Source organism: Vicugna pacos, chromosome 19, assembly GCF_048564905.1.
Source record: "Vicugna pacos chromosome 19, VicPac4, whole genome shotgun sequence".
Classification (NCBI taxonomy): Eukaryota; Metazoa; Chordata; class Mammalia; order Artiodactyla; family Camelidae; genus Vicugna; species Vicugna pacos.
The window spans coordinates 24112463-24136075 of NC_133005.1; the positions used below are offsets into that span (position 1 = coordinate 24112463).

General features: G+C 46.3%; 1 protein-coding gene across 1 annotated transcript; it reads left to right on the forward strand.

Annotated features, from left to right (window-relative positions):
• The first annotated feature begins 17 nt into the window (after positions 1 to 17).
• On the forward strand, positions 18 to 23170 carry POFUT1 (protein O-fucosyltransferase 1). Its single transcript, XM_006202662.4, has 7 exons — positions 18 to 267; positions 1879 to 2000; positions 5436 to 5618; positions 6765 to 6877; positions 14846 to 15038; positions 16479 to 16721; positions 19567 to 23170. Exons 1-7 carry the CDS (start codon positions 135 to 137, stop codon positions 19753 to 19755), a joined length of 1176 nt encoding a protein of 391 aa, XP_006202724.1. The 5' UTR covers positions 18 to 134; the 3' UTR covers positions 19756 to 23170.
• The last annotated feature ends 443 nt before the right edge of the window (positions 23171 to 23613 follow it).

A 23613-nucleotide genomic window follows, 5' to 3' on the forward strand; every position in this document is an offset into this window, starting at 1 on the left:
CCCGCCTGCCGGCTAGAGCGGCCGGGGCGGTGCGCGGGCGGCGCGCGAGGACCGCCGGGAGCGGGGCGGACGCTCCCTCCAGTCCACTCTCCGCCTCCGCGCTGCGGCGCGCGCGCGCGCGCTCCGGAACCGATATGGGCGCTGCCGAGTGGGCATCGTCGTCCTTGCTGCCGCGTGTGTCTCTCCTGCTGCTGCTTCTGCAGCTTCCGGGGCTGTCGGCGGGCTCCTGGGACCCGGCCGGTTACCTGCTCTACTGCCCATGCATGGGTAAGGCCTCCCGAGCCCTCTGCTTAAATGGGGAAACTGAGGCCTGGAGAGACGAAGCCACTCCTCTGAGGCACCAGAGACACCTTGACAGGTCCAGAAAAGGACCCCAGCGCGGGACGAGGCCTGCCCCTTGCCTCTCTACCCCAGTTGCAAAGACACTGAAGGGCCTCTGTGTCCAACTTTCCATTTGGCAGATGAGAAAACTGAGGCCGGGAGCGGTTACGTGTCTTGCGCAAGTTCTAAGCCAGCCCTAACTCCGGTAAATAGTGTTAGTGGGTCAGGCAGGACTTTATGTCACTGACCCATCGCTAGCTCTGGGCAATTCTTTCATTCATTCAACATTTATAGGGCACCTACTCTGTGCCCAGCCCTGTTTTCTACTCTGAGGATGCGGGATAAGACACAACGCTACACGCTCTTGTAGAGCTTTCATTTTAGTTGGGAGAGACAGACAATAAAAGCCAAACACAAAAATAAGTAATTGCATAGTATCTTAGAAGAGGATGAGTGCTATGGGGGAAAAATAGAGCAGGGTAAGGCAGAATCTAAAAGCTAGTTGAGGGGTGCAATTTAGATGGAATATCATTGTTAAAGTCATTCCTTCTTAAACTCTTCCAGGCTGCTGAGCATGGTGATTTGGCCCTCTGCCCATTGTCTCACCACTCCCTTCTCCCCAGCCCCTCCAGCTGCAGGCAGTTATCCTGTTCTGCAGCCTGTGCTATTCCCTCTGCCTCGGACATCCTCCTCTTCCCTTCTGCTGGACCAGCGCCTTCCCATCTTCGGGCCACAGCTTAAATATCACCAGAAAGGACTTCCCTGACCTCAACCCAAATAATCTCCTCCTCATTGTTCTGCATCACTAAACTTTTTCCATTTCTCTCTGGAACTTATCAAAATTTATCACTATATACTTGTATGTTTAATGTCTCCCTGGCTGGACTGTGAATGCCTTGAAGACAGAGACCTTGTCCTCCTTGCTCACTCCTATATCCCGGTACCTAGCAGAGAGCCTGACACATTGTGGCCTCTTCACAATATTTGTGGAATGAGTGAACAGATGCCATGCTGGGGATAATAAAAAGAATCAGACAGGGTCCTTGCACTTGAGGCATTCACAGGCTGAGGAAACAACCGGTACAAAGGCCAGGAAGTGGGAAAGGATATTCTAGGAAGAGGGAAGAACCACAAGTAACTCAAATGCAAGATGGGAGGCAGAGGAGGGAGACTGAATATGGAGAAGGGGTAGTGAAAGGATCCTGGTGAGTGAGGCATCAGAGTTCCCCCTTCATGTGCAGGTGAGAGGAAATAGAGGTTGAAGGGCACTCTTGGCTAATGGAACAGCAAGAACAAAGGCATGGGGTGGAGGTGGGAAGTATAGAGCATGTTTAGGAAACAGCAAGGAACCTGAAGTGGCTGAGGCAGAAGGGGCATGGCCTGAAGGGCCTTGATGTTCAGACCCAGGAGTCCAGACTTGATCCCATGCTGCCAGCTCCCCTGGCTCTCCTGGGTGTCCTGGCCCACCCCACCCCTGGCTCCACATCTTTTCTGAGCCTTGCATGCCCCAAGCCTCCGATGCCCCAGGCCTCACTTCACCTGCAATATACCATCCAGGGCGCTTTGGAAACCAGGCTGATCATTTCTTGGGCTCCCTGGCATTTGCAAAGCTGTTGAACCGCACCCTGGCTGTACCTCCTTGGATTGAGTACCAGCATCACAAGCCTCCCTTCACCAATGTGAGTACCACCGCTTTTGGTCCCTGTCCACCTTTCCCCAGTCCTGCTCACCTCTGCTTGACCCCAAGTCCTTCTGTAGGCTTTATCTCCCATGCTTCTGAGTTTGCCTTGCCCCCCACCCAGAACTGTCTTCCCTGGCTAACTGGCTAAGGTTTACTCAGCATCTGCTGTCGGCCAGGCCCTATTTCTGAGCACTGCATGAGGATTAGCTCTTTTCCCTCTCATTGTATCCCTGTGAGGAAATGGGTTTAGAGAGGTTATGTAACTTACCCAAGCTCACACAGCTTGTGGGTAGTAGGCTGGAATTCAGGCCCATGTCTGCCTGACTCCAGAGCCTGTGACCTCAACCTCACCTCAAGGCTCCATTTCCAGGCCTGGTTGGTCCCATCCATTGGTCAAAAGTGATGGGTGCTATTAGCAGTTTTGAAGGAGAAACGGAGGCATAAGTTAGTTAATAACATGTCTAAGGCACAAACCCAAGCAGTCTGGCGCCAGCACTGCCTCTCACCTCATCAGGGGCCTCTTTAGTGTGGTGATGCTCAGCACCCTCTAGTTTCTTGTGTATTCTTTGTGTCTTCCATGGGTCCCGTACCAGTCTCTGTTCCCACTGTAACTCCAGGGGCCTAGTAGTAGAAACTGAATTAATATTTAATGAATTGACTTTGAAAGTTTTTTAAATAAACTTAAAAAAAATTATATTTAGTATGTATAGAACACTACTTCATTCTTACAGCCTTTTCTCTGCATAGATTTTATTTTTTTTTTCTATGTATGCTTGTATTTAGAGAGGTTTTTAACAGAAGTTAAAAACCAGAGTACCTGAGACCATAGCCTGGCCTGGCTACTTACTAACCCTATAGCCGGGGCAGGCTGCTTGACCTCTTTGTGCCTCAGTTTCCTCGTCTTTGAAATAGGCTGGCAATACTTGTTGCCACCTCCCTTAGTGAGTTAGTGACTGTGGCATGCCCTGAACGTTGTATGCCTCCCTCTTAGGATCAGCTGAGCCAGTGAGTGTATGATGCTTAGGACATAGAAGGTCCTCGGTAACCAGGAACCAGGTTGATGTTCTGATATTTTTACACTCACGGTTGAAGTTTAGACATGGCCTCTTCCTCTCCCTCTGGCTGGCTTGCCTTCTGTTGCCTTGCCTTCTCAACTTGGAGTCTGTGCAGAGTCTCCACTTCTTGCTTTCTACAGATTACTCAACCCACTCCAATTGGGCTCCCCTTCCCCATGGGGACTGTTCTCACAGAGGTCACCAGGTATCTCAGAATTGCCAAATCCAGGGGTCATTTCTCAGTCTTTATCTCAGCTGACCTCTCAGTGGCATCTGACCCCATGGGCCTATCTCCTTCCTGAACTTCCCCCCTCCCCTGGCTTCCAAGACACAGCTTGTCCCTGCTTCAGCCTGACCTCTCAGCATTTTCCTCTCTGTGCTGTATCAGGGACTCCTCTCTCTCCACCCACTGTTTAAACGTTGGTGTGTCTCCTCTTTCTGTTTGCTTATTAGCTGTGTGACCTCAGGTGAGTTATCTAGATTCTGTCCACCCAGATTTCTTCATAAGTAAACTGGAGATGGTTGTATTCCTGCCTCTTACAATTAGATGGTCAAGTCCATGAAACACGATGAGTATAGCACCAGGCACTAACTCAGCACTCGGTAATAATATTAGTTGCTTTTACTACCATTATTTGCTTTGCTATAAATCTTTGTTGAGTCTTGTGGCTTTTATTATTCTCCACATACCGCCCAAATTCCCATGTGGCTCGGGCTCTCCTCTGACCACAGGCCTAGTGTTTCTAATTCCTAGGCCCTTGAAGTCTACTTGGTTGTTCCACAGATATCTCAAGTTCATGAAGCCAGAACTGAAGTTGGAATCTTTCCCCTCAAACCTATGTTACCTCCTATATTTCCAGCCTTGGTTTATGTCACCTGCATTCACCTGGATACCAAGCCAGAACCTAGAATGCCTCCCTTTACTCTCTGTTTCACCTTCTTTTACATTTTCTAACCTGTCCATGCTTCCTCATCTTTCAGACTTATGGGAGATTCTTAAAAATACATGTTGAACAAATACTTGAACGAATCAAAGGACCATTGCAGTAGTCTCCTAATTCCTCTCCCTCTTCTTATCTTACCATCAGTATATTCTCTCTTCTGCCACCAGAGCGATCTTTTGAAAAAGCAAGTCTCATGTTATTTCTGCTTAAAATCCTTCAGCAAGACCTTGTTGCTAATAGTTTAAGGTTCTCACCAATGGCTTATGCAGGAGGGGTGCAGTGGTTAAGTTTGGGAAATTATATTCTCAATTCCTCATCCCTCCAAATTTGGAGATTCAAAATGCCATTAACATATTAAAGGTCCTGAGAAATCCTGTAGTAAAAAAAAGCTGCTTAGCATAGCATTTCCCAGACCTGTTTATTTCTGGAGCCTTTTTATTGCAGAACCCTTTACCCACCTGAACTAGTGGAACATGCTTGGGAACTCTGACCTATAAGATAAAGTCTAAATTTTATTTCATGGTGTTCTAAGAAATTTTCTTAAGTCTAGAAAAATACAGAGATTAATACAATTACCATCCGTGTATCCACCATTAGCAATGATAATCATTTAACATTTTCTCAGCTTTGCTTCATCTTTTCTTTTTGTTAATAAAAGAAGTTGAACGTTACAGATAGTTGTTAAAAGATAAAGTCACTCTTGGTTCCAGGCTAATCCTAGTCCCTCTGCCCACCCGCAGACGGAATCCACCATGATGAATTTAGTATCTTTGATGTGACTCCTTCCAAGTTCTTTCCTGTACTGCTTCCACTGTGGCACTGGGCATCCTTGTATCCATCTCCTCGTATGAAGCACAAGGGCTTCTTAAGAGCAAATGCCTAGAGGTCGAAGGAGCATTTAAAATTCTACCAGATGCTGTAAGAGATTACATTCTAAATTAGTTGTTCCAAAGATATATACTTCTACTAATGTTGGGAAAATGCCCATTTTCCCACATCCTTTTCAACAATTAGAGTTAAGCTTTTAAAGTCTTGCTGGTCTTATGCATAAGAAGTGGTGTCCTGTCATTGTAATGTGCTTCTTCCTAATTACCGGTGAGCCTGCACATCTTTTGAGTGCTCTTTGGGTTTTCTTTGCTGTGAGTTGTTCACTCCTCTCCTTTGCCCATATTTTCTCTTGCGTCGTTTGTCTTTTTTCTTATAGATCAGCAGGCATTTTTTAACAAGAGGGATATTTCTGTATGTTCTTTAGTTTACAGATGTCTTCTCCCAGCTTCTGTCCTGACTTGGTGTCTTTTGCCAAAAGTTTTTCATTGGCATGTAGTCCAAGCTGCCTGGGTCTTAGAGTGTATGGTTTTAATCAATGTGTTTGAAACAGCCATTAAGATGTTATGGAGGGACCCCCACCTCTCCTTTTCCCCTCTTTTCCTGTAGCTCCATGTGTCCTACCAGAAGTACTTCAAGCTGGAGCCCCTCCAGGCCTACCATCGGGTCATCAGCCTGGAGGACTTCATGGAGAAGCTAGCACCCACCCACTGGCCCCCTGAGAGGCGGGTGGCATACTGCTTTGAGGTGGCAGCCCAGCGAAGCCTAGATAAGAAGACATGCCCCATGAAGGTGGGTCTTGTGGGTCGGGGGGGCCCTTTCTGCCCATTCCAGGCCCTCTAGGCCCCTGAGACAATGTGTCATGTCAGGATATGGGGGAAGGCCCCAGAAGGCCTGAGAATAGAAAGATGGGGACTTAAATCCCATTTCTGGCATTTGTCAGTGGTGTCACTTTGGCCAGAGGATGTTGCTTCCTCTGCGCCTTTATTTCTACCTACAAAATAAAGATCCCAGTCCCTGTTCTGTCTCACTCATAAAGTATCATGAGGGTCTGGTGTAAGAATGCTTGTAAACTATAAAGTTCCACATCAGTAATAATAACTAATACTCACTTAGCACTTACTACGTGCCAGGTACCATGTTAAGAACTTTCCACATATTTACCCACTTAATCCTTAAACTGCTCCGTGAGGAAAGTACTATTAATATCCCCATTTTATAGAGAGGACACTGAGTGCAACAAAGAGAGGTTCAATGTTTTGCCCCCAAATCATATAGCAAAAAAGTTGTGGTAATATGACTCCATTGTCCACCCTCCTAACTTGTATACTTTCTTGCTTCTCAGCAGGTAAATGAGAAGCTATTATATTTAGTCAGTAGAAGTTTGTAAGTTTCTGGTACTTTCGGACTAAGATAATCCCTAATATATCAGTGCTTGTGTGAAAGTCTGGGAGAGTGGTTGGAGTGGCCATGAAATTTGAGAAAGATCTCGCTTACAGCCCCAACATTGCCCTCGCTTGCTGTGTGAGCTTGGGCAAATGTCTTACCTTCTTTGGGCCCTGATTTCCATCTTGAAAATAAAGGCATTAGATTAGCTGGTCTTGAAAGTCTCTTGAAGCTCTCACTTAGTGCATGGACCCAAATCCTCCTCAGACCTCCACCAGTGCTGCAGAGTCAGTGTGATATAGCATGTGAGCAGGAAAGATTCCTTTAGACACTGATGAACACTTCCTGCTGGAAACCAGACTGGAAGCTGAGCAGCCTTCCTTAACCCCCAGCCCAAGAATTACATGAAGTGACATTCCTACTGGGCCACCGTATGAGAGTATTTTAGCCTGAATCAAATCTTGCAGGGTTCCCCCAACACAGTTCCTTGACCCCATCCCCCACTGGCTTTCCCTCCCCCTCAATAAGCCTTTGACCTCTCTCTTTCTACAGGAAGGAAACCCCTTTGGCCCGTTTTGGGATCAGTTTCATGTGAGTTTCAACAAGTCTGAGCTTTTTGCAGGCATTTCCTTCAGCGCCTCCTACAAAGACCAGTGGATCCAGAGGTACTTGGAGGGGGCAGCGTTGTTGGGTTTAAGTGAGGGTTGTGGGGCCCATGGGCATTCAGCAACTCCCTGGCCCTCTCCCCCTCTACCACACCCTGATGTGTGAGACCAGAGGTGTGGCTGTTCTGTCTTTTGAACTTGGGATCGTGTGTGATCTGTTCCCATCTCAACGCCTGACATGGTGGGACGTTGACCTGCCACGAGGTTGAGCAAGAGTTTATCAGCCGATAAAGGATGTCATAAAAAGAATATTGTGCAGTCACAGAAGTCTATTTCCTCCTCTAGGCGTGAGAATCACTCCCCTGTTACCTTCCCCTTCACAAGGTGAAAATTGGAAGCAGCTTCTAGAGAAGAACAGCTTCAGGTGCAGGCTGAGGAATGATGTCATCCTGATAATAATTGGATGTGCTTTATTAATGGCGCTCCAGTAAGCCCTATTTTATTAAAAAAAAAAGTAGGTTAGCAGGGCATAGGCACAGGCTGTGAAATATTTATAGTGTCTGTCACGTATGAGACATAGTGCTCAAAGGCCAGAGGTAATATATAGAAGTGAGGAAGGCCTAGTCTCAGCCTTCAGCTAGCTACAGTCTAGTTATGATGATGACACTAACATAGTACACGTGCTCTTTATGCTATTGTGGCAAGAAAGAGCATGGGCTTAGAAGTCAGACTTGGGTTGGGAGCTTATGAACTTGGCGTTTAGTAAGCCAAAGATAGACTGATGCAGAGGAACGAGCATAGGCTCAGGATGAGACAGCCCTGAGCTTGCACCCAGCCCTGCCTCTGCCTCAGATGGCCCTGAGTGAGCCACTTCAGCTGTCTGGCCTGAGTTTCCTCCTTGGTTTGATGGAAGGAGCACTGTGGTATCTGCCTTCTAGTGTATAAAACAGATGGCACATAGTTGGAGGCAAACCAGTGGTACCTGTTACTATTATTCACATGCTTTATTTAAGCTTTTGAGAAATTTCACGAGGTATTATGGTCAATTTCCATTCGAATTGTGTGAGGGCTTGAGAAAGTTTGTGCCTTGCAGCTGCACTTTTGGGAAAGGAAGACTAGTAGGAAAGATGAGGTCCCTGGAGGTAGTTTGAGAGAATTAGGGCCACCTGGGCAGCTGCATCCTTTCACTTGTTCCTTCCTTCCTTCCATACGTATTTAAGAAGCACCTCCTGAGTGTTTAGGACTGGTGTGGATGCTGGAGATACAGGCAAGAATAAAGCAGATAAGGCCCCTGCCCTGATGGAGCTGAGTCTAACAGGGGAAATGATGAATAAACTTTTACATATGATAGTTCCAGGAGACATAGTGCTGTGAAGGACATAAACTAATGATGTGTGAGTGGTGGACAGAGACCTGGTCTTTGTCGGCTCAGGCTGCTGTAACAAAATAACACAGACTGGGGGTATAGCAGACATCTGCTTCTCACAGTTCTGGAGGCTGGAACATCCAAGATCATGGTGCCAGCATCATCAGGCTCTAGTTAGGACTTCTAAGACTCAGTGGTTCAACAATAATTTAGTATTATCTCTCAGCATTCTGTAGGTTGACTGGGCTTAGCAGGGCAGGTCTTTCTTTTTTTTGTTTTTCCATTTTCTTTTTTCTTTGATCCATGTTAAACATCTGATTTCTTAGAATGAATACTCTTTAGGATCCTACCCCATTTGGTGTTGTTTTTTTTTAATAAAGAAGCAAAAAAAATTTACTTATAATCTTACCAACCTGCCAAAAAACTGTTAAAGCTTTGATGTGTATACTCCCACCCTCTAAAATGTGTATATATTTTTATACATATACATACATACTTGTACATTAACTTAAAGTGAAATTGTTATATATAGTTTGTAATTGAGTAATTAACTATCTTCTGAAGAGTAATTAATATTTATTAGGTTAGTAGATATTGCTGGCAGGATCAGTTCTAAACATGTAAAAATATGAGATTAAAAAAATGATTACTGGTATGTGTGTATTCATGCCAATGGAGTGTGTGTGTATTATTTATTTATTTTAACCACTTTTTAAGTGTACAGTTCAGCGGCAGTCAGTATATTTACAATGTTGCATAACCATCACCACTGTCCCTCTCTAGAACTTTTTCATCATCCCAAAGAGAAACTCTGTGCCACTCATTAAACAATGACTCACAATTCCCCTTCCCCAGCCTCTATTCTACTTTTCTGTCTCTGAATTTGCTTATTCTAGGTTCTTTGTATAGGGGTAATCATATAATATTTGTCTTTTTGTGTCTGGCTTATTTCACTTAGCATAATATCTTCAGTGTTGTAGCATGCATCAAAATTTTAGACCTTTTAAGGCTGGTAAATAGTCCATTGTATGTACAGACCATATTTTGTTTATCCCTTCATCTGTGGATGGATACTTGGGTTAGCTGGGCACTTCTCGCTTGAGGTTTCACGTGGCGGCAGTCAGCAGTCGGTTGGGACTAGAGTCATCTGAAGGCTCGACTGGGCTGCATGTCCAAGAGGGCCCCCTCATGGCTGGCAGGTGGTGCTGGCTGTCATCCGGAAGCTCAGCTTGGGTAGCTGGCTGGCAAGTGTACTCTTGACCTCTCTATGTGGCTTGGACTTCTGCCAGCATGGCAGCCAGGTTCTGAGAGGATGTAGCCAGGGAGTGAGTGTTCCAAGAGACAGAAGGTGGAAGCTGCCGGCTCCCTAAAGCCTGGGCCTGGCAACTGGGACAATATCACTTCTGCAAAATGCTATTGGGAGGGAACATACAGCCCACTCAGTGGAAAGAGACTCGAATTAATCTGCTACATGGGACAGGAGATTGGAGAAGTGGGCAGGGGTCAGACCATGCACAGCTTTGTGGGCCCTGGTGAAGTGATCTGATAAGAGGACTGAATGCTTTGCAGAGGTGGGTTTGAAAGTGTATATATTTTAGACATTTTCTAAAATAGTGGATACTTGCTTGCTGTAGGAAATTGTCTTTTGGGAGCAGGGGCATGAGTGTAGGGAGAATGGCATTAGAAGGGGTTAAGCTCTTCCCTGGCTCCCTGTGTGACTCTGCAGATTGCTTCCCTTTTCTCGCCACAGTATTCCATCTATAAAATGCAAGGGCTGAGCAAGATCGGTTGTTCTCAAACTGTTCTTTGAGTTTTAGAGTTCTTTTTTTTTTTTTAATTGGGATTGAACCTGGGACCTTCTGCATGCTAAGCATGCATTCTACCACTGAGCTATAACCACCCCCACACCGAGTTTTAGATTCTGGAGAAGCTCTTATAGTGCCATGGGGGTGGCATTGGGGGCCAAGGTGGAGGGATTCATCCCTCCCCACTGCCTTCAACCGGTAACCCTCTTGTATATCAGTTAAAAATTTTCATGGCCACAGGTCTAGGTGTATCAAGTTTAGTTTAGGCTACATGTAACAGAAAACCCCAAATAAGAGCAATTAATAAAAAAGAAGTTTATTGTTTTCTTAAGTAAAAAAGGACTGGGGTATGCAACCCAGAACTGAATGTCAGTTCCATTGTGTCATTAGAAATCAGGCTCCCATCTCTGCTCCTCCATCCCAGTACTGGCTTTTATCCTCAGTGTCACCTCATGGGCCAAGATGACTGATGAAGCTTTAGCCGTTACATCCTTGCCCCAGGCAGCTGAAGGGATAAAAGGGTCAGAAGAAAAGCACACATATCCTCACCTTTTTAAGAAGCCTTCTTTATAGCTTGCTTACAGCTCATTGGCTAGTACTTAGGCATGTGGCCATACCTAGCTGTGAGAAGTACTGCAAAATGTCTTTATTTTGGGCTGCTGTGTATCCAGCTGAAAATTCAGTTCTAGGAGAAGAGGATAAGAAGTATTTCTTCCCTACTAAGTGATTTCTGAGGATCCTTCTAGCTCTGCCCTGATTGAGGTTTAAGTCAGCAGACCTTTATTACACATTTACTGTTGAAAGACTGTGGACCATCGTGCTGAACCATTCTCTTGACATGAAGGTAATAGGTATTTGAGCACATGGCTTATTGTCTTCCCAGGCTGCAGCCTCCCCAAGAGGACATGAACGGGTGACATGTAATTGGCAGGGCTGAGACCTGAAGGATGAGAAGGAGCCAGCCATGCAAAGAGCTAGAGGGGAAGGAAGTTCTTCATGGCAGGGACGTTGAAAGCAAGATTCTGCCATGTTTGTGTTGCTGCATCCTCTGCACTCAGCATAGTGTCTATCCACTGATATATACTGGGCACACAGGTAGATGCTGTGCATATAAAAACCCCAGCTTGGTAGTGGGGCTCAGTAGAGTAGGTGCAGTGGTGAAGAACACCAGAGGTTCACTGCATGCAGTAGCAGGAGAGCATGCCTTCAGTTGAACAGTGACCAGGCTAAGGGCCTGGCCTAGGGTGAACAGTCAGGGATGTGAACAGATGGAGCTGGTCAAGCTTTCTTTCCAAACAAAACCCGTATTCCCCACTTTCTCTCCAAACAACACTCCCCTCCCTCATTGGGAGCAAATGAGCACATCCATCCTGACCTCTTGCTGCTTGTCAGGTCAGAGCTAATGTCGCACTGGGACAGCTATCTATGTGCTGGTCCAGATCCAGGTAGAGGGGATGGAATTCACCAAGGGTCAGTGGCAAGTTCTTTCCAGGAGGTCAAGGAGGGCACATAAAATGATTTTATCCTAATGTTCCAGTCCCCTGGGAGATCACAAACTTGCTTTCCGTTTGAAATCTTTTAAGGTGGCCTCTGAAAGACGCTTAGCTCAGGGTCTGGCCCATAGAAGGTGCTCAATTACTATTCACTTTTTCTTCCTCTAACCTCTGACAACCAGATCTGGTGAGATCCTTGAATTCCTCATTCGTTCATTCTAAACATATTTATTGTACGTACTGCATGTTGAGGCCTGTGATGGGGGCTGGGAATCTGAAGAATAACCACAGACTCAGCTTTTGAGGTGTTTGTTGATTGGGTGGGGGAGCTGGGAGTGAGATGTAATAGTTAAGAACGTAGATTCTGGAGTAGACTTCCTGCATTCAAATCCCACCTCTACCAGTTCCTTGTTGTGTGACCACAGGCATGCTACTTAACTTTTCTGTGTCTCAGTTTCCTCATTTGTAAAGTGAGAATAGCAAAAGTACTTACCTCACAGGGCTCTGAAGAGAATCAAATGAGTTAATATACACAAAGTAATTGAAACATTACCTGTCACATAATAAGGCTCAGTACATGGTTCACATTTTATATACATATAAAATTAAAGTCTGACAAGACGAGTGTTACATAGAGCCAGGCTGTCAGCAAACCCATGTGTGTTGCTTCCTCGGCACAGGCCTTGGACCAGTGTGTGTGGGAATCTGAGTAGGACTGCTCAGGGCCTGCTGAGCGGACAGTGGACAGGGCAGATCATTATTGAGCACGTCTGTGTGCAGCAGGCAGCGGAGGAGAATTGGGACAGTGAGCCCTGCCTGGGAGCTGAGGCTTGGGAGTGGCGACTGGTCTTGGAGGTTTGGGAGGAGTTGTCTGCAGAGTGAGGTGTTTGGTGAATGCAAAGAAAGAGCGGATGTACATTGCAGCACTGTCGTTTGGTTGAAAGATTGAAGCAGCCTCACTGACCAGCAGGAGGGGACTCAATAGGTAAACTACAGTTTATTTGTACAAATGGAAAACTTCAAGAGATGCTAACACAATCACATGATCCACGCCATCAACCTGGCCAAATCTCTAAAACATAAGGTTGAATTTCTAAAAAATTGAAATAGACTCCATGCAGTATGATGGTGATGATCAGGATGATGGTGATAGTGAGAGTCAGAGTTTTCTGAGAGCTTCCTGTGTGCCAAGCACTGTTCTAAATGCTTTGCTTGTATTAATCCATTTGATCTTTTAAACAGCCCTATGAGGACCATTATCAGCTCTATTTTACAGATAAGGAAACTGAGGCACAGAATGGTTAAGTCACCTGCCAAAGTTAGTAAGGGGCATAGTCAACATTAGAACAAGGTCATCTGGCTCCACAGTCCGAGCTTTTACCATTTGACTGTGTAAAGAGCACACAGAGTAATACCTTTTTATATAAATAGTAAAAGTGTAATCATACCTAAAACCACAGTATATTCTGGAGAGAGGAAGAAAAGGGAAAGAGATCATAGGATAGAGCTTTTATTTAGGTATGTATTTCTTTTTAATCTGAAACAAAGCAAAATGTTAATATTTGCTAATTTGGGTCACAGGTACGTGGATTGCTAAATTGTTTTCTGTATTTTCCTGTATGCTTTGAAATATCTGATAATTTTTCATTGACATTTTGATTGAGGTAATTGTAGATTCACATGCACTTATAAGAAATAATACAGAGAGATCCCATGTACCCTTTACCCAGTTTCCCCCAATGGTAACTTTTTTTAGAACTATAGCACAGTATCACAACCAGGATGTTGACATTTGTACAATCCATCCATCTCATTCAGACTTCCCCAGTTTTACTTGTACTCACTTCTATGTGTGTGTGTATTTAGTTCTATTCAGTTTTATCATGTGGGTATGTTCCTGTATCTACCACCACAGTCAAGATATCAAACAGTTCTAACATCACAAGGATCCTTTTGTGGCCAGTTTATAACCACACCCATGTCCCTAAACACACACAACATACACACACATCCCCTAGCCCCTGGCAACCACTAATCCCATCTCCATCTCTGTTTTCTCTACTTTGTCATTTCCTGAATAAATAAATGGAATCATACGGTACATGACCTTTTGAGATTGGCTTTTTTCCCTTGGTGTAATTCCCTTGAGATTCATCCGAGTTGTTCCCTGTATCAATAGCTGGTTCCTTTTTATTGCAATAATGTTCCATGGTTTGGGTGTACTATGGTTTGTTTAACCAGTCACTTGTTGAACAACATCTGAGTTATTCCCAGTTTCTGACTGTTACGAATAAAGCTGCTGTGAACATTTGTGAACTGGTAATGTGTGAATGTGGGTTTCCATTTCTCTGGGATAAATGCCCATAAGGACAGTTGCTGGGTCACATGTTAATTGCATGTCTAGTTTTGCAAGAAACTGCCAGACTGTTTTCCAGAGTGGCTGTGCCTATTTCATAATTTTAGAAAAGGATTCTGGCTGGCAGAGGGAAGCCATACCAGGTAGAGGGGACAAGACTGCAGAGATTTGGAGTTTGAAAGTGCCTTAAGAGTTTATGAAATGGTGGGGAGTTTCATGTTGCTGGCATATATTATTAGCTGGCTTCGCTAACGAAAGAACACAGGTTTGCTTCTCACTCATTCAGTCAACAAATCTTTGCTGAGCTTGTACATGTGCCAGACACTGTTCTAGGCACATAGAGATACTGTCTTTAGGAACCTGAGTCAAGCAGAAAAGACAGAGGTGAAATAGTTACACGGTGCATAGTGTACACGGTAAGGGAGAGCCTTCAGCAGGGTATGACAGGGGCATCTACAGACGTCTGTTGCTTTTCCTCTACGAGAGCAGGGACAGTGCCTGTCTCGTTCTCCCCTGGGCCCCAGAACATAGTAGGCAATCGGTAGATACGTGTTAAATGTTGAGTGAATGATCTCACCGAGTGTACACACTCCCTGTGAATGTGACCTGTCCGTTGCCGGCTGTAAGCAGCTGCACTTCCCAATCCCACCGCGTAGGTAAAAGGGCAAAGACTCAGTCTAGACACCCCACCCTGGAGTGAATTATCGCACCACAGATTGGAAGCCAGCATGACATACAAAAGGTTGGAATGCTCTACTGTAAATTTTTAATTGTTAAACAAGCAAAGAGGGTTGTAAATTCCGTGTGGCGGGACATTATTGCACATCGTGCCTGCTGCCGCCACTGGGGTTTCTTATCAGCTCGTTGGGGTTTCACAACCTCTAGTGCTTCTTGCATGTTACAGGGGCCCCTCCACAGGGTCTCGGGTGTGGTGTTACGCCATCCTTTTTTCCCGTGGGGGTGGTGGCCAGGCTGTCTGTCTGACTTCTCGTTCTGTCTCATGCCTAGATTTTCTCCAAAGGAACATCCAGTGCTTGCCCTGCCAGGGGCCCCAGCCCAGTTCCCCGTCCTGGAGGAGCATAGGCCGCTCCAGAAGTACATGGTTTGGTCAGACGAGATGGTGAGGACAGGGGAGGCCCAGATCCATGCCCACCTCATCAGGCCCTATGTGGGCATTCACCTGCGCATTGGCTCCGACTGGGTAACTTCCCTTTTCCTCTCATGGCTGGGTTGGACACATCCCTGAGCAGGGCCCAGGCCTGGGGGTTGAACACTGAACCCACTGCACCAAGTGGCTAGCCAGAGATCTCACTCGGCCAAGTTCATGGGACTCTGCCCCACGATCCCACCACAGATACATGTCAGAAATATGGCTCCAGAGTGCTTGTTTGCCAGCTCTCATTTTAACAGTTGCCATTTTTATCCTCATTTTACAGATGGATAAATCGAGGTATCAAGCTAGACTCTGGGTCAGGCAGCAAGCCAGAGAGAGAGACCCACAGCCCAGTGTTTGGCCAGGACTCCTTATTAAAAAACAAGCTCTGGAGGATGGGTGGGGCACCCAAGAAAGGAAGATGTCATCCTCCAAATTTGGCAGCTGCTTAAATGTGCAGAGACCTCATCAGATTATCCTCCATGTGAAAAATAATAGGAGTAATGTAGACAATCTTATTAATTTACATAGGAAGATGTATGTATGTATATGTCTTAGAAATGCTCATTGTTGAAGACTTGAAAAATATAGAAATTAGGTCAAAATTCATTCAGAGTCAGTTGAGGAAGTAATCACATATTTACCACTAGACTCCCTTTCTGTCCCCTTTCCATGAAAAAAGGGATCCTGGCCCAGAGTATTTTATGAGTGGTTTCAGTCAAATCTTCAAGGAACAGATAGTTAACATCTATAGTTTTCTAGAACATAAAAAGATGTAAGTTTTTTTTTTAATAAAGCTAGCATAATGCTAATAAACTCAGGTAAGGTCAACTCAGATAAGTTGGGATACTGCCCACTCTTACTAATGAACATAGATGCCCAAATCCAAAGTAAAATATTACCAAGTAAAATTAAGTAGCATATTAACATACAACACAAACAATTAAAATTTATCCCAGGAATGCAATGAAATTCATATATTAACACCCAAAGAAGAAAAATCATATAATCATCTCAACGGAGGCCAAGAAAGTATTTGATAAAAAGTCAACACTCATTTATGATTTAAAAAAGAGAAAAACAACCCTTAACCAACCAGGAATACAAGGGACCCACCCTAGCTTGATAACGGCTATCTGTCTCAAACCCACGGCAAACATGTACTTCACAGGAGCTATCAGAGGTGTTCCCATTGAAGTCAGAAATCAGATAAGGCTGCCCATTATCACCACCACAGTTCAGAATTCTACTGGAAGTCCCAGATAATGCAGTAAGACCAAGAAAAAAAATTTGTAGAATTCCAATATCCCACTACCCAGAAATAACCACTGTTAGTTGTTTTGATAGGTCTCCCTCTTCCTTCAATGCTTTAAAAAAGAAAATAGTTGTGCTCCTCCTGTATTGCCTGCCACTGTCCACTTACCAGCCCTTGCTCGTGGGGTTGCAGGCCGCTGCGGGCTCTAACGCTGTCCCCCGCCTGCCCCACAGAAGAACGCATGCGCCATGCTGAAGGATGGGACGGCCGGTGCCCACTTCATGGCCTCGCCGCAGTGTGTGGGCTACAGCCGCCACACCGCCGCCCCACTCACCATGACCATGTGCCTCCCCGACCTGAAGGAAATCATGCGGGCCCTGAAGCTCTGGGTGACCGCGCTGGATGCCCGGTCGGTCTACATCGCCACAGATTCTGAGAGTTACGTGCCTGAGATCCAACAGCTCTTCAAAGGGAAGGTATGCGCTGGCCGGTGGGAGAGCAGCGGGAAAGGAAGGGAATCAAAGAAAGCGCCAGAGTAGTCAGCCCGCTTCCTCCTTGAGCTTCATTCGTGTCCTCCCACCAGCAGGCTTTGACTCGAACATCCAGTTCCAAACCAGTTCTACAAACCCCAACTCAGACACCTCCACAGGTGCTCCACAGATTTCCATCCACTCCTGGATCCCTACTGGGTGCTGCACAGCATTTTATCATGTCACCTCTTGAGATGCTTTCCAGGCTGTGAGACTAGTGTAGCAACATGTCTTATTTCTTCCCAGAGTTGTGACTCCTTGAAGGCAGGATCTAAGGCAGAGTCACTGTTCTGTTCCTCAGCATCTAGCCTGATGCTTTGACCTCCTCTGCCCCACCTTGCCATCACTGGTGTCTGGGACAGCACCTAACACGTGGTAGACACTCGGTGAATGTTTGGTGAATAAGGATGGGCTCTTGGTAGGGATCTTGTGCAGCAGAGGAATTAAGGGCATGATCTCTGGAACCCAAGGTTTGGACTCTACTCACTGTGCACCCTTGCACAAGTTACTTTGCTTCTCTGTGCTATTTCTTCATCAACAAAATAGAACTGAGAGTAGTACCTATCTCATAGGATGATTGTGAAGAGCAGTTATAAAGAAATTAAAACAGATCTGGTACAGAATAAGAGCTCAGTAAAGTTATCTGTCATTGGTGGTAGAAGTAGGTGGTTGATGAATAAAGGGAAAGATCTGTGCTTAGTCAGTGCTCAAGGAAGTGGTGAATAGTAGGTGTTCAGTATGTGAGTAAATAGTAAAATGTGCTTGGTACTGTACGAGTGAAGAGTAGGTAATAAGTAAGTATGTATCAATAAAATGACCGAAATAATAGTAAGCGTTCAGTAAGACTTTTTTGAATGAGTGAAAGCCCTAATTGCTTGTGCAGACCTTAAAAAGCAGACATCTGCTTTCTAGCTGTGAGTGCCCTTGGCTTTATGTCGGGGGGCTCTCCCTCTCTCTTACCCCAGACACAGGCCGAAAGCCCTGGCTTGTAGAGGAAGTGCGGAGTCAGTATCTTCTGGTCCTCCCACCCCCACTTTATAGAAGAGTATCAGAGCTGAGAGACCTTGGAGCACCCCTAACCCAACCCCTGTGTTTATAGCTAAGGAAACCAAAGTCCCAGGAAGAAAGAGAATTTACCCAAGAGATCTCAGAGCTAATTTTAGTGGGCATGACACAGAATGGTTAAGTTTCAGGGTGTGGGTGGAATTGTTCAGGGGATTTTGGCCATGATTAAACTGGTATTATTTCTCTGCTACCATCCAAATAGCAAGATGATGATTTTTGTTACATCAGAAATCTCTGTGTGACAGCAAAGCACTTTCAGCCCCAGCTCTGCCCACACCCCCTGCCTCTGTACCAAGTTGAAGCATTTGGAGAGTCCCAGGGAGTTTTTTTTTTTGTGTGTGTGAGTTTTTAGAGTTGATATATTTGTTACACTTCGAGCCTCTTGCTGTTTTCTGTTTCCTGTTCCTGCCCTTCTCAACTCCTCAACCCACCTTTCCTCCTGAACTAAGTGAGCCTTGCTCCTCCATGTAGCTAGCCTAGTACTGATGCCAGGATACTGATAAATAAGGTGTGGTGCTGCCCTCCAGGGCTCACAGTCTACACTCAGGAAAAGAGACTTGCAGATAGCTGTAAGATATACCACAAGAGAGGGCCAGGCGTGGGGCTGGCATGCTCGTTCACTCACTTGTCCAGTCAACAGGTGTATATTAAGGCAGATCCCAGCCAGCAGTGAGAAGCAAACTGACAGCCCCAGCCCTAGTCAGGTACAGGAGACAGACATTGATCAGAGAATCATTAAGGAGTGAAAGCTACAAACTGAGTTGTGTCCTGCAAGGTGAAGGAATGTGGTTCTATGAGAACATAGAGTGGAGGAGCCTGGACTAGACTGGGGGGCGGGGAGGGCTTCCCCAAGGAGGCGAGAGTTGAGCTGCAGAGTAAAGATTAAGTAGAAGTTAACTTGGCAAAGAGACAAGCACCCCAAAGATAGGGAAGAGTGTGTGCAAAGGTCCTGAGGAGGGAGGGAGCCTGGTGTGTAGTGGCTGGAGCTCAAGGTGTGATGGGGGGAGGGGGCAGGTATGAGAGGAGGTGGAGAGGCAGCTGAACAGGCCTTGTGGGCCACTTTTGTCATCTTTATCTGAAGAGCACCAGTTAAGGATGTTCAGCTTGGGGTGGAGAGAGGGCTAGGGGGCTGGAGGAATCTAAAAAAGTTTCCTTTGGCTGCTCTGTGGTGAACAGACCAGGAGGAGAGGCAGCGAGGGGGCCAGTGAAGAAGTAAGAGATTATGGTGGTTGGCTAGGGAGTTGTCATCTGTCAAGAGAAGGGTTCACCTTTGGGGAATATCTTGGGGTAGATTGGACGGGACTTTAGTCTCTAAGACATCCAGGCAGCAGAACTGGGTGGGTGGGGTGCTCTTTGGTCAGATCATGGTTTGAGGGGAGAAGCCAAGCCCCTCAGACCAGGGCTTCATGAAAAAGTTTGACCTTGAGCTGAGCCTTGAGAGTATGGTCAGGACTGTAATGGATGGGAAAAGGCGTTCCCAGCAGAGGGAACCAACAAGCAAATGCAGAGTGGGAATGAGTGCTGTGTTTGGAGCTGAGAGGCTGAGGCAGCTGCTTTCAGCACTTCTCTCAAATGCCCCAACCCTCCCTCTTAATCCTCTATACTATTTATTTTATGTCTGTGACTTCAGCACAGGGGAAGAAGGTAGGGGGTGGCTGCAGGCCTTGGCTGAGCTGGCCACTTTGACCTGCACCCTGACTAAAACGTCCTGCCCTTCCTCCTGCAGGTAAAGGTGGTGAGTCTGAAGCCTGAGGTGGCCCAGATAGACCTGTACATCCTTGGCCAAGCTGACCACTTTATTGGCAACTGTGTCTCCTCCTTCACTGCCTTCGTGAAACGGGAACGGGACCTCCAGGGGAAGCTGTCCTCTTTCTTTGGCATGGACAAGCCCCCTCAGCTGCGGGATGAGTTCTGATCCAGGCCAGAGCACATCACCTCTCTGAGCTGTTCCATCCAGCCTAGCCTGGCAGCCAGAGGTGATCCCAGGATTGATCCCCAAGGATCAGAGAACAGAGAAAAGCACCATGAACTTCCTGGAGGAGGAAGACAGTCCATCTCCCAAGGCGCAGGACTTCCAAGCTTCTAGTAGCTGGACCATCTCCTTTCCTCACGTGCTTCCTGCTGCTTCTCCTGGGAATTTCTCACCCAGCAAAGCAGTTCAAGCTCTGTCTTTTGGTCTGCTCCTGCTCTGACCAGCCTGGGATGCTGAACTCTCTTCAGAGAGATTTTTTTATATAGAGAGAGAAAGAGATTTTTATAGTTTTGCTGCAAGATCATGACTACCCTAGAACTCTCCCTTATTTTAAAAACTTCATGAAGTTTATTAACGTAGGTACCTAAAGTGACCTTAACAGAATATGGATAAGGCCAGGGGTGGGATGGATGTATTGACCACTTTTCCAGGTGACCTCCAAAGTGGCTCACAGGCTTATCCCCACTGCCTGGCCAGAGCCATTGTCAACTCCTCCTTCCTAGGCCATTTCCGGGGTTTGGGGCACAAACCCTCTGCTCTACTACAGTGGACACTATGTGGGTAGAAGTTATGGATCACTGTGCTGTCAGTCCTCCTCAGATGGCTAAGTGCTGCTCACACAGCACGTTGCTAGCAAGGAGCACATGCCATCAAGCCAGACGGTCACAGTACTGCTCTCAGAGTCTCTTGGTAGTTGGTAGCCTGCCACAAACCTGGCACCATCAGGGTCTCATAACACATCACCAGGGCCAGAGCTTGCTGCCCTGGTGAGATCCTTCTGAAGGCTGCTGTCTCCTCTTCTGATCTCATGTCCCAAGGGGCCTGGCCATAGAACTTTGCCATTAAGTTGGTATCCAAGGCCTGTCCTCCCAGCCTTCCTCCTGCAGCTGGAGCCCTCAGACCATATTCTCACAAGGGAGTGTTCGCTAAGCCTCTAACCAGATGGAAGATGCCCAGTACCCAGGAGCCACTGGGTCTCCAGGGGTTTTTTTTGCCCATCTCATCTAGTGTAATCTCAGCCAACCCCATGAGACTTAAGATGTTACAATCGTTAAGTTTCTTTGTCTCTCAGATGCTATAGTTCTAAAAATCCATGACTCCTGAGAGCCTGTGATTTTTTTGTTTGTTTTTTTTGTTGTTTTTGTTTTTTTTCTTTTTCTTTTTCTTTGGCCTTATGGCTCTCAAATTCATGTCTAACACCTGCTGATCTCTTCCTGGCATTTGACCTCCCTTGGCCTTCGATCCTAGGAAGATGGAGGAGACTGATGAGAGCCACGCCCAGAGCTCCAGGCAACAATGTCTCCCTTGGGTTACCTTTGGGAAGAAATGTTTTTTTTTGTCAGGGCAGACTGGGTCAGAGGCTGCAGGGCAAAAAAGACCTGAACACCAAAGGTGGCATTACCTGTTCAGAACTGTTCACCAGCCTCATCCAGAGACGCAGGAGCCCCTGCCTCAGTCGAGCAGCTGGGGAAGTGTGGCTGTCTGGCTGATGTCATTTGCTGAATTGACTTTCTTCCTCACCCTGAGCACATGCAGTAGAGTCGGGCTCTGATGAGTTGTCCAGATGCAGCTCATCGGCTGTCATACTAGCCTGTGCTTCTGGAGGCGAGGGCGCTGGGGTTGTAGTCAGATTCCGTGTGTTCTGTAGGCGAGCACTTTATTCCTCTTTGTCACAGTTTCCTCACCAGTAAAATGGTGATAAAACCGAGGGGTTGTTGAATGGCCCCAATCAGATAAAGCATGTATAAGAGCACAATGTAAACTTGAAAGAGACAAAAGCACATATGCAGCAGTTGATTAGTTGGACTGTCACTTGTCACACACCTCCTCTGTGCCAGGCACTGTGCCTGCTAAGGGCTTTGTGGGCATTCTCAGGCTTAGCCCCCACCCCAGCCCTGGGAAGCAGGAACTGTTACTGTCTTCTTTTTGCGCAAGGCAGAGTTAACGCTCAGAAAATTCTCATAGCCTTCCTGAGACCGCACCGATGGTGGTGGTGAGCCGGGATTTGACCTCCGAAAGCCAGTGCTGGTAGCCAGCACACTCTGCTGCCTCCAGTTCACAAGATGTGCTGTGTGCCCAGGAGGCCTCGGATGGAGAAATGGTCAGTCACCTTACTTTTCGCAGGGCTCCTGCCGTGGGTCTGCCGCTGCCCAGTGGTTTCGGGGAGGGGGAGTTTACCCAAGAAACAGAAAGCTCACATGAAGCTTCCAGTTCCCTTGGTGGTTACTTAGTTCAGCATTCTTTCATTCAACAGGTGTTTGTTGACCCTACAGTGTGCCAGGCTCTGTGCTAGTTACTGGGGATTCAGCAGAAAATCAGACGTAAAGTCTTTGTTCTCAAGGAATTTGCATCCTAGTAAGTAGAAGACATAATAAACAAATGCACTGTGGGTGGTATTAAATAAGTGCTAGAAAGAAGAATAAAGGACACGGCGGCGGGGTGCAGAGGGGGAGCAGTGCGGGTTTAGATGAGGAGCTCAGGTCAGACTGCTGTGGAGGAAGGAAGGGCACGCTCATTCAGAGACATCTGGAGACAGCATTTTCCCACGGAGGAAACAGGGGCAAGTGCAAAGGCCCTGAAGCTGGAGTGAATGAAGAATTGCAGAGGCCAGCGTGGCTGGAGTGGCAGAAGCAAGGCAGAAACAGAGCAGATGAGAGCAGGTGAGGGGACTCGTCATTCAGCCTGGAGGGCAGTATCAGGTCAAGACTTGCCTGTTTTGGAGAGAGGTGGGAAGCCTTGTAGGGTCTGAACAGAGGAGGGTCAGGGTCTGAGTTAACATTTTTGAAGGACCTCTCTGGCTGCCACGTGGAGAGGAGATGGGAGGGCAGAGGGTAGAAGCAGGGAGACCACAGGCTGTCACAAGGGTGCAGGTGAGAAAGACAATAGGGCTCAGACAAAGGTCATTGCATTGAAGGTGGTGGGAAGCCTCAGACTGGATACATGCAATTACTTTTAAATTTCAGTCTTTTTTAAAGATTAAAGTCTTTGCATAGTCTTAATCATGCAATATATACAATTTAATGTCCGATTTTTCGCTTAATAGTATGTATTTTCCATGTTGGCACATGGCCTGAATAAATGTTTTTAATGACATAAAATTCCATTGAGGGGTGTCACATAGCTTATTGTCCTATCATGAGAACTTAGTGTGTTCCCAATTTTTCAGTGTTATTATTTGGGAAATGTTTTTATTTGTAAGTTTTTTTCTGCATCTTAATTTCTTAGTAAGATGAATTCCCAGAAGTGGATTTGTTAGATCAAAGACTTAAAAATAAAGCTTCTTTTTGGAAAAAAAGTCAAATATACATAATAAACTACCCCCCACAAAAAATAAAATAAACTCCCAGTTTCCACAGTCCTCAGCATTTCCTCAGTCTTGTTTCACTTCCATCCTACCCCTAAGTCCATGTGCTGGAGACTTAAGAAAATCTGAATATGTTTTGAAGAAAGCACCAGCAGAGTTTGCTGACACACTGAACTGAGGCAGGAGGGAAGAGGAAAGTCCAGGATGCTTTGAGGCTCATGGCCCAACCAACAAGGAGGAGGAGTTGTCCGGGTCCCTCTCTTTTCTACCGCACCAGATGCTAATGGTATTCTCCGAAGGTTCCTTGGTGTGCTGGTTGACATGGCAGATTCTGGTGGCCATCCAGGCCTGAGGAATCACAATATCTGTGGTGCCCAGGAATCTGCATCTTAAGAAGTACCTACAAGTGGTTTTGATGCCCAGTAGCCCAAGACCTACTTAAATTATGGTCCTCAGACCAGCAGTATTAACATCACCTGGGCCAGCTTGTTAGAAAT

What these genes read in the sequence shown, in the direction of transcription:
- POFUT1 (XM_006202662.4), top strand. Translation starts at nt 135, where the DNA reads ATGGGCGCTGCCGAGTGGGCATCGTCGTCCTTGCTGCCGCGTGTGTCT. An exon ending in AAAGACCAGTGGATCCAGAG is followed by an intron (nt 6,878 to 14,845) that starts GTACTTGGAGGG and finishes TCTCATGCCTAG; the next exon opens with ATTTTCTCCAAAGGAACATC. An exon ending in TGCGCATTGGCTCCGACTGG is followed by an intron (nt 15,039 to 16,478) that starts GTAACTTCCCTT and finishes CCTGCCCCACAG; the next exon opens with AAGAACGCATGCGCCATGCT.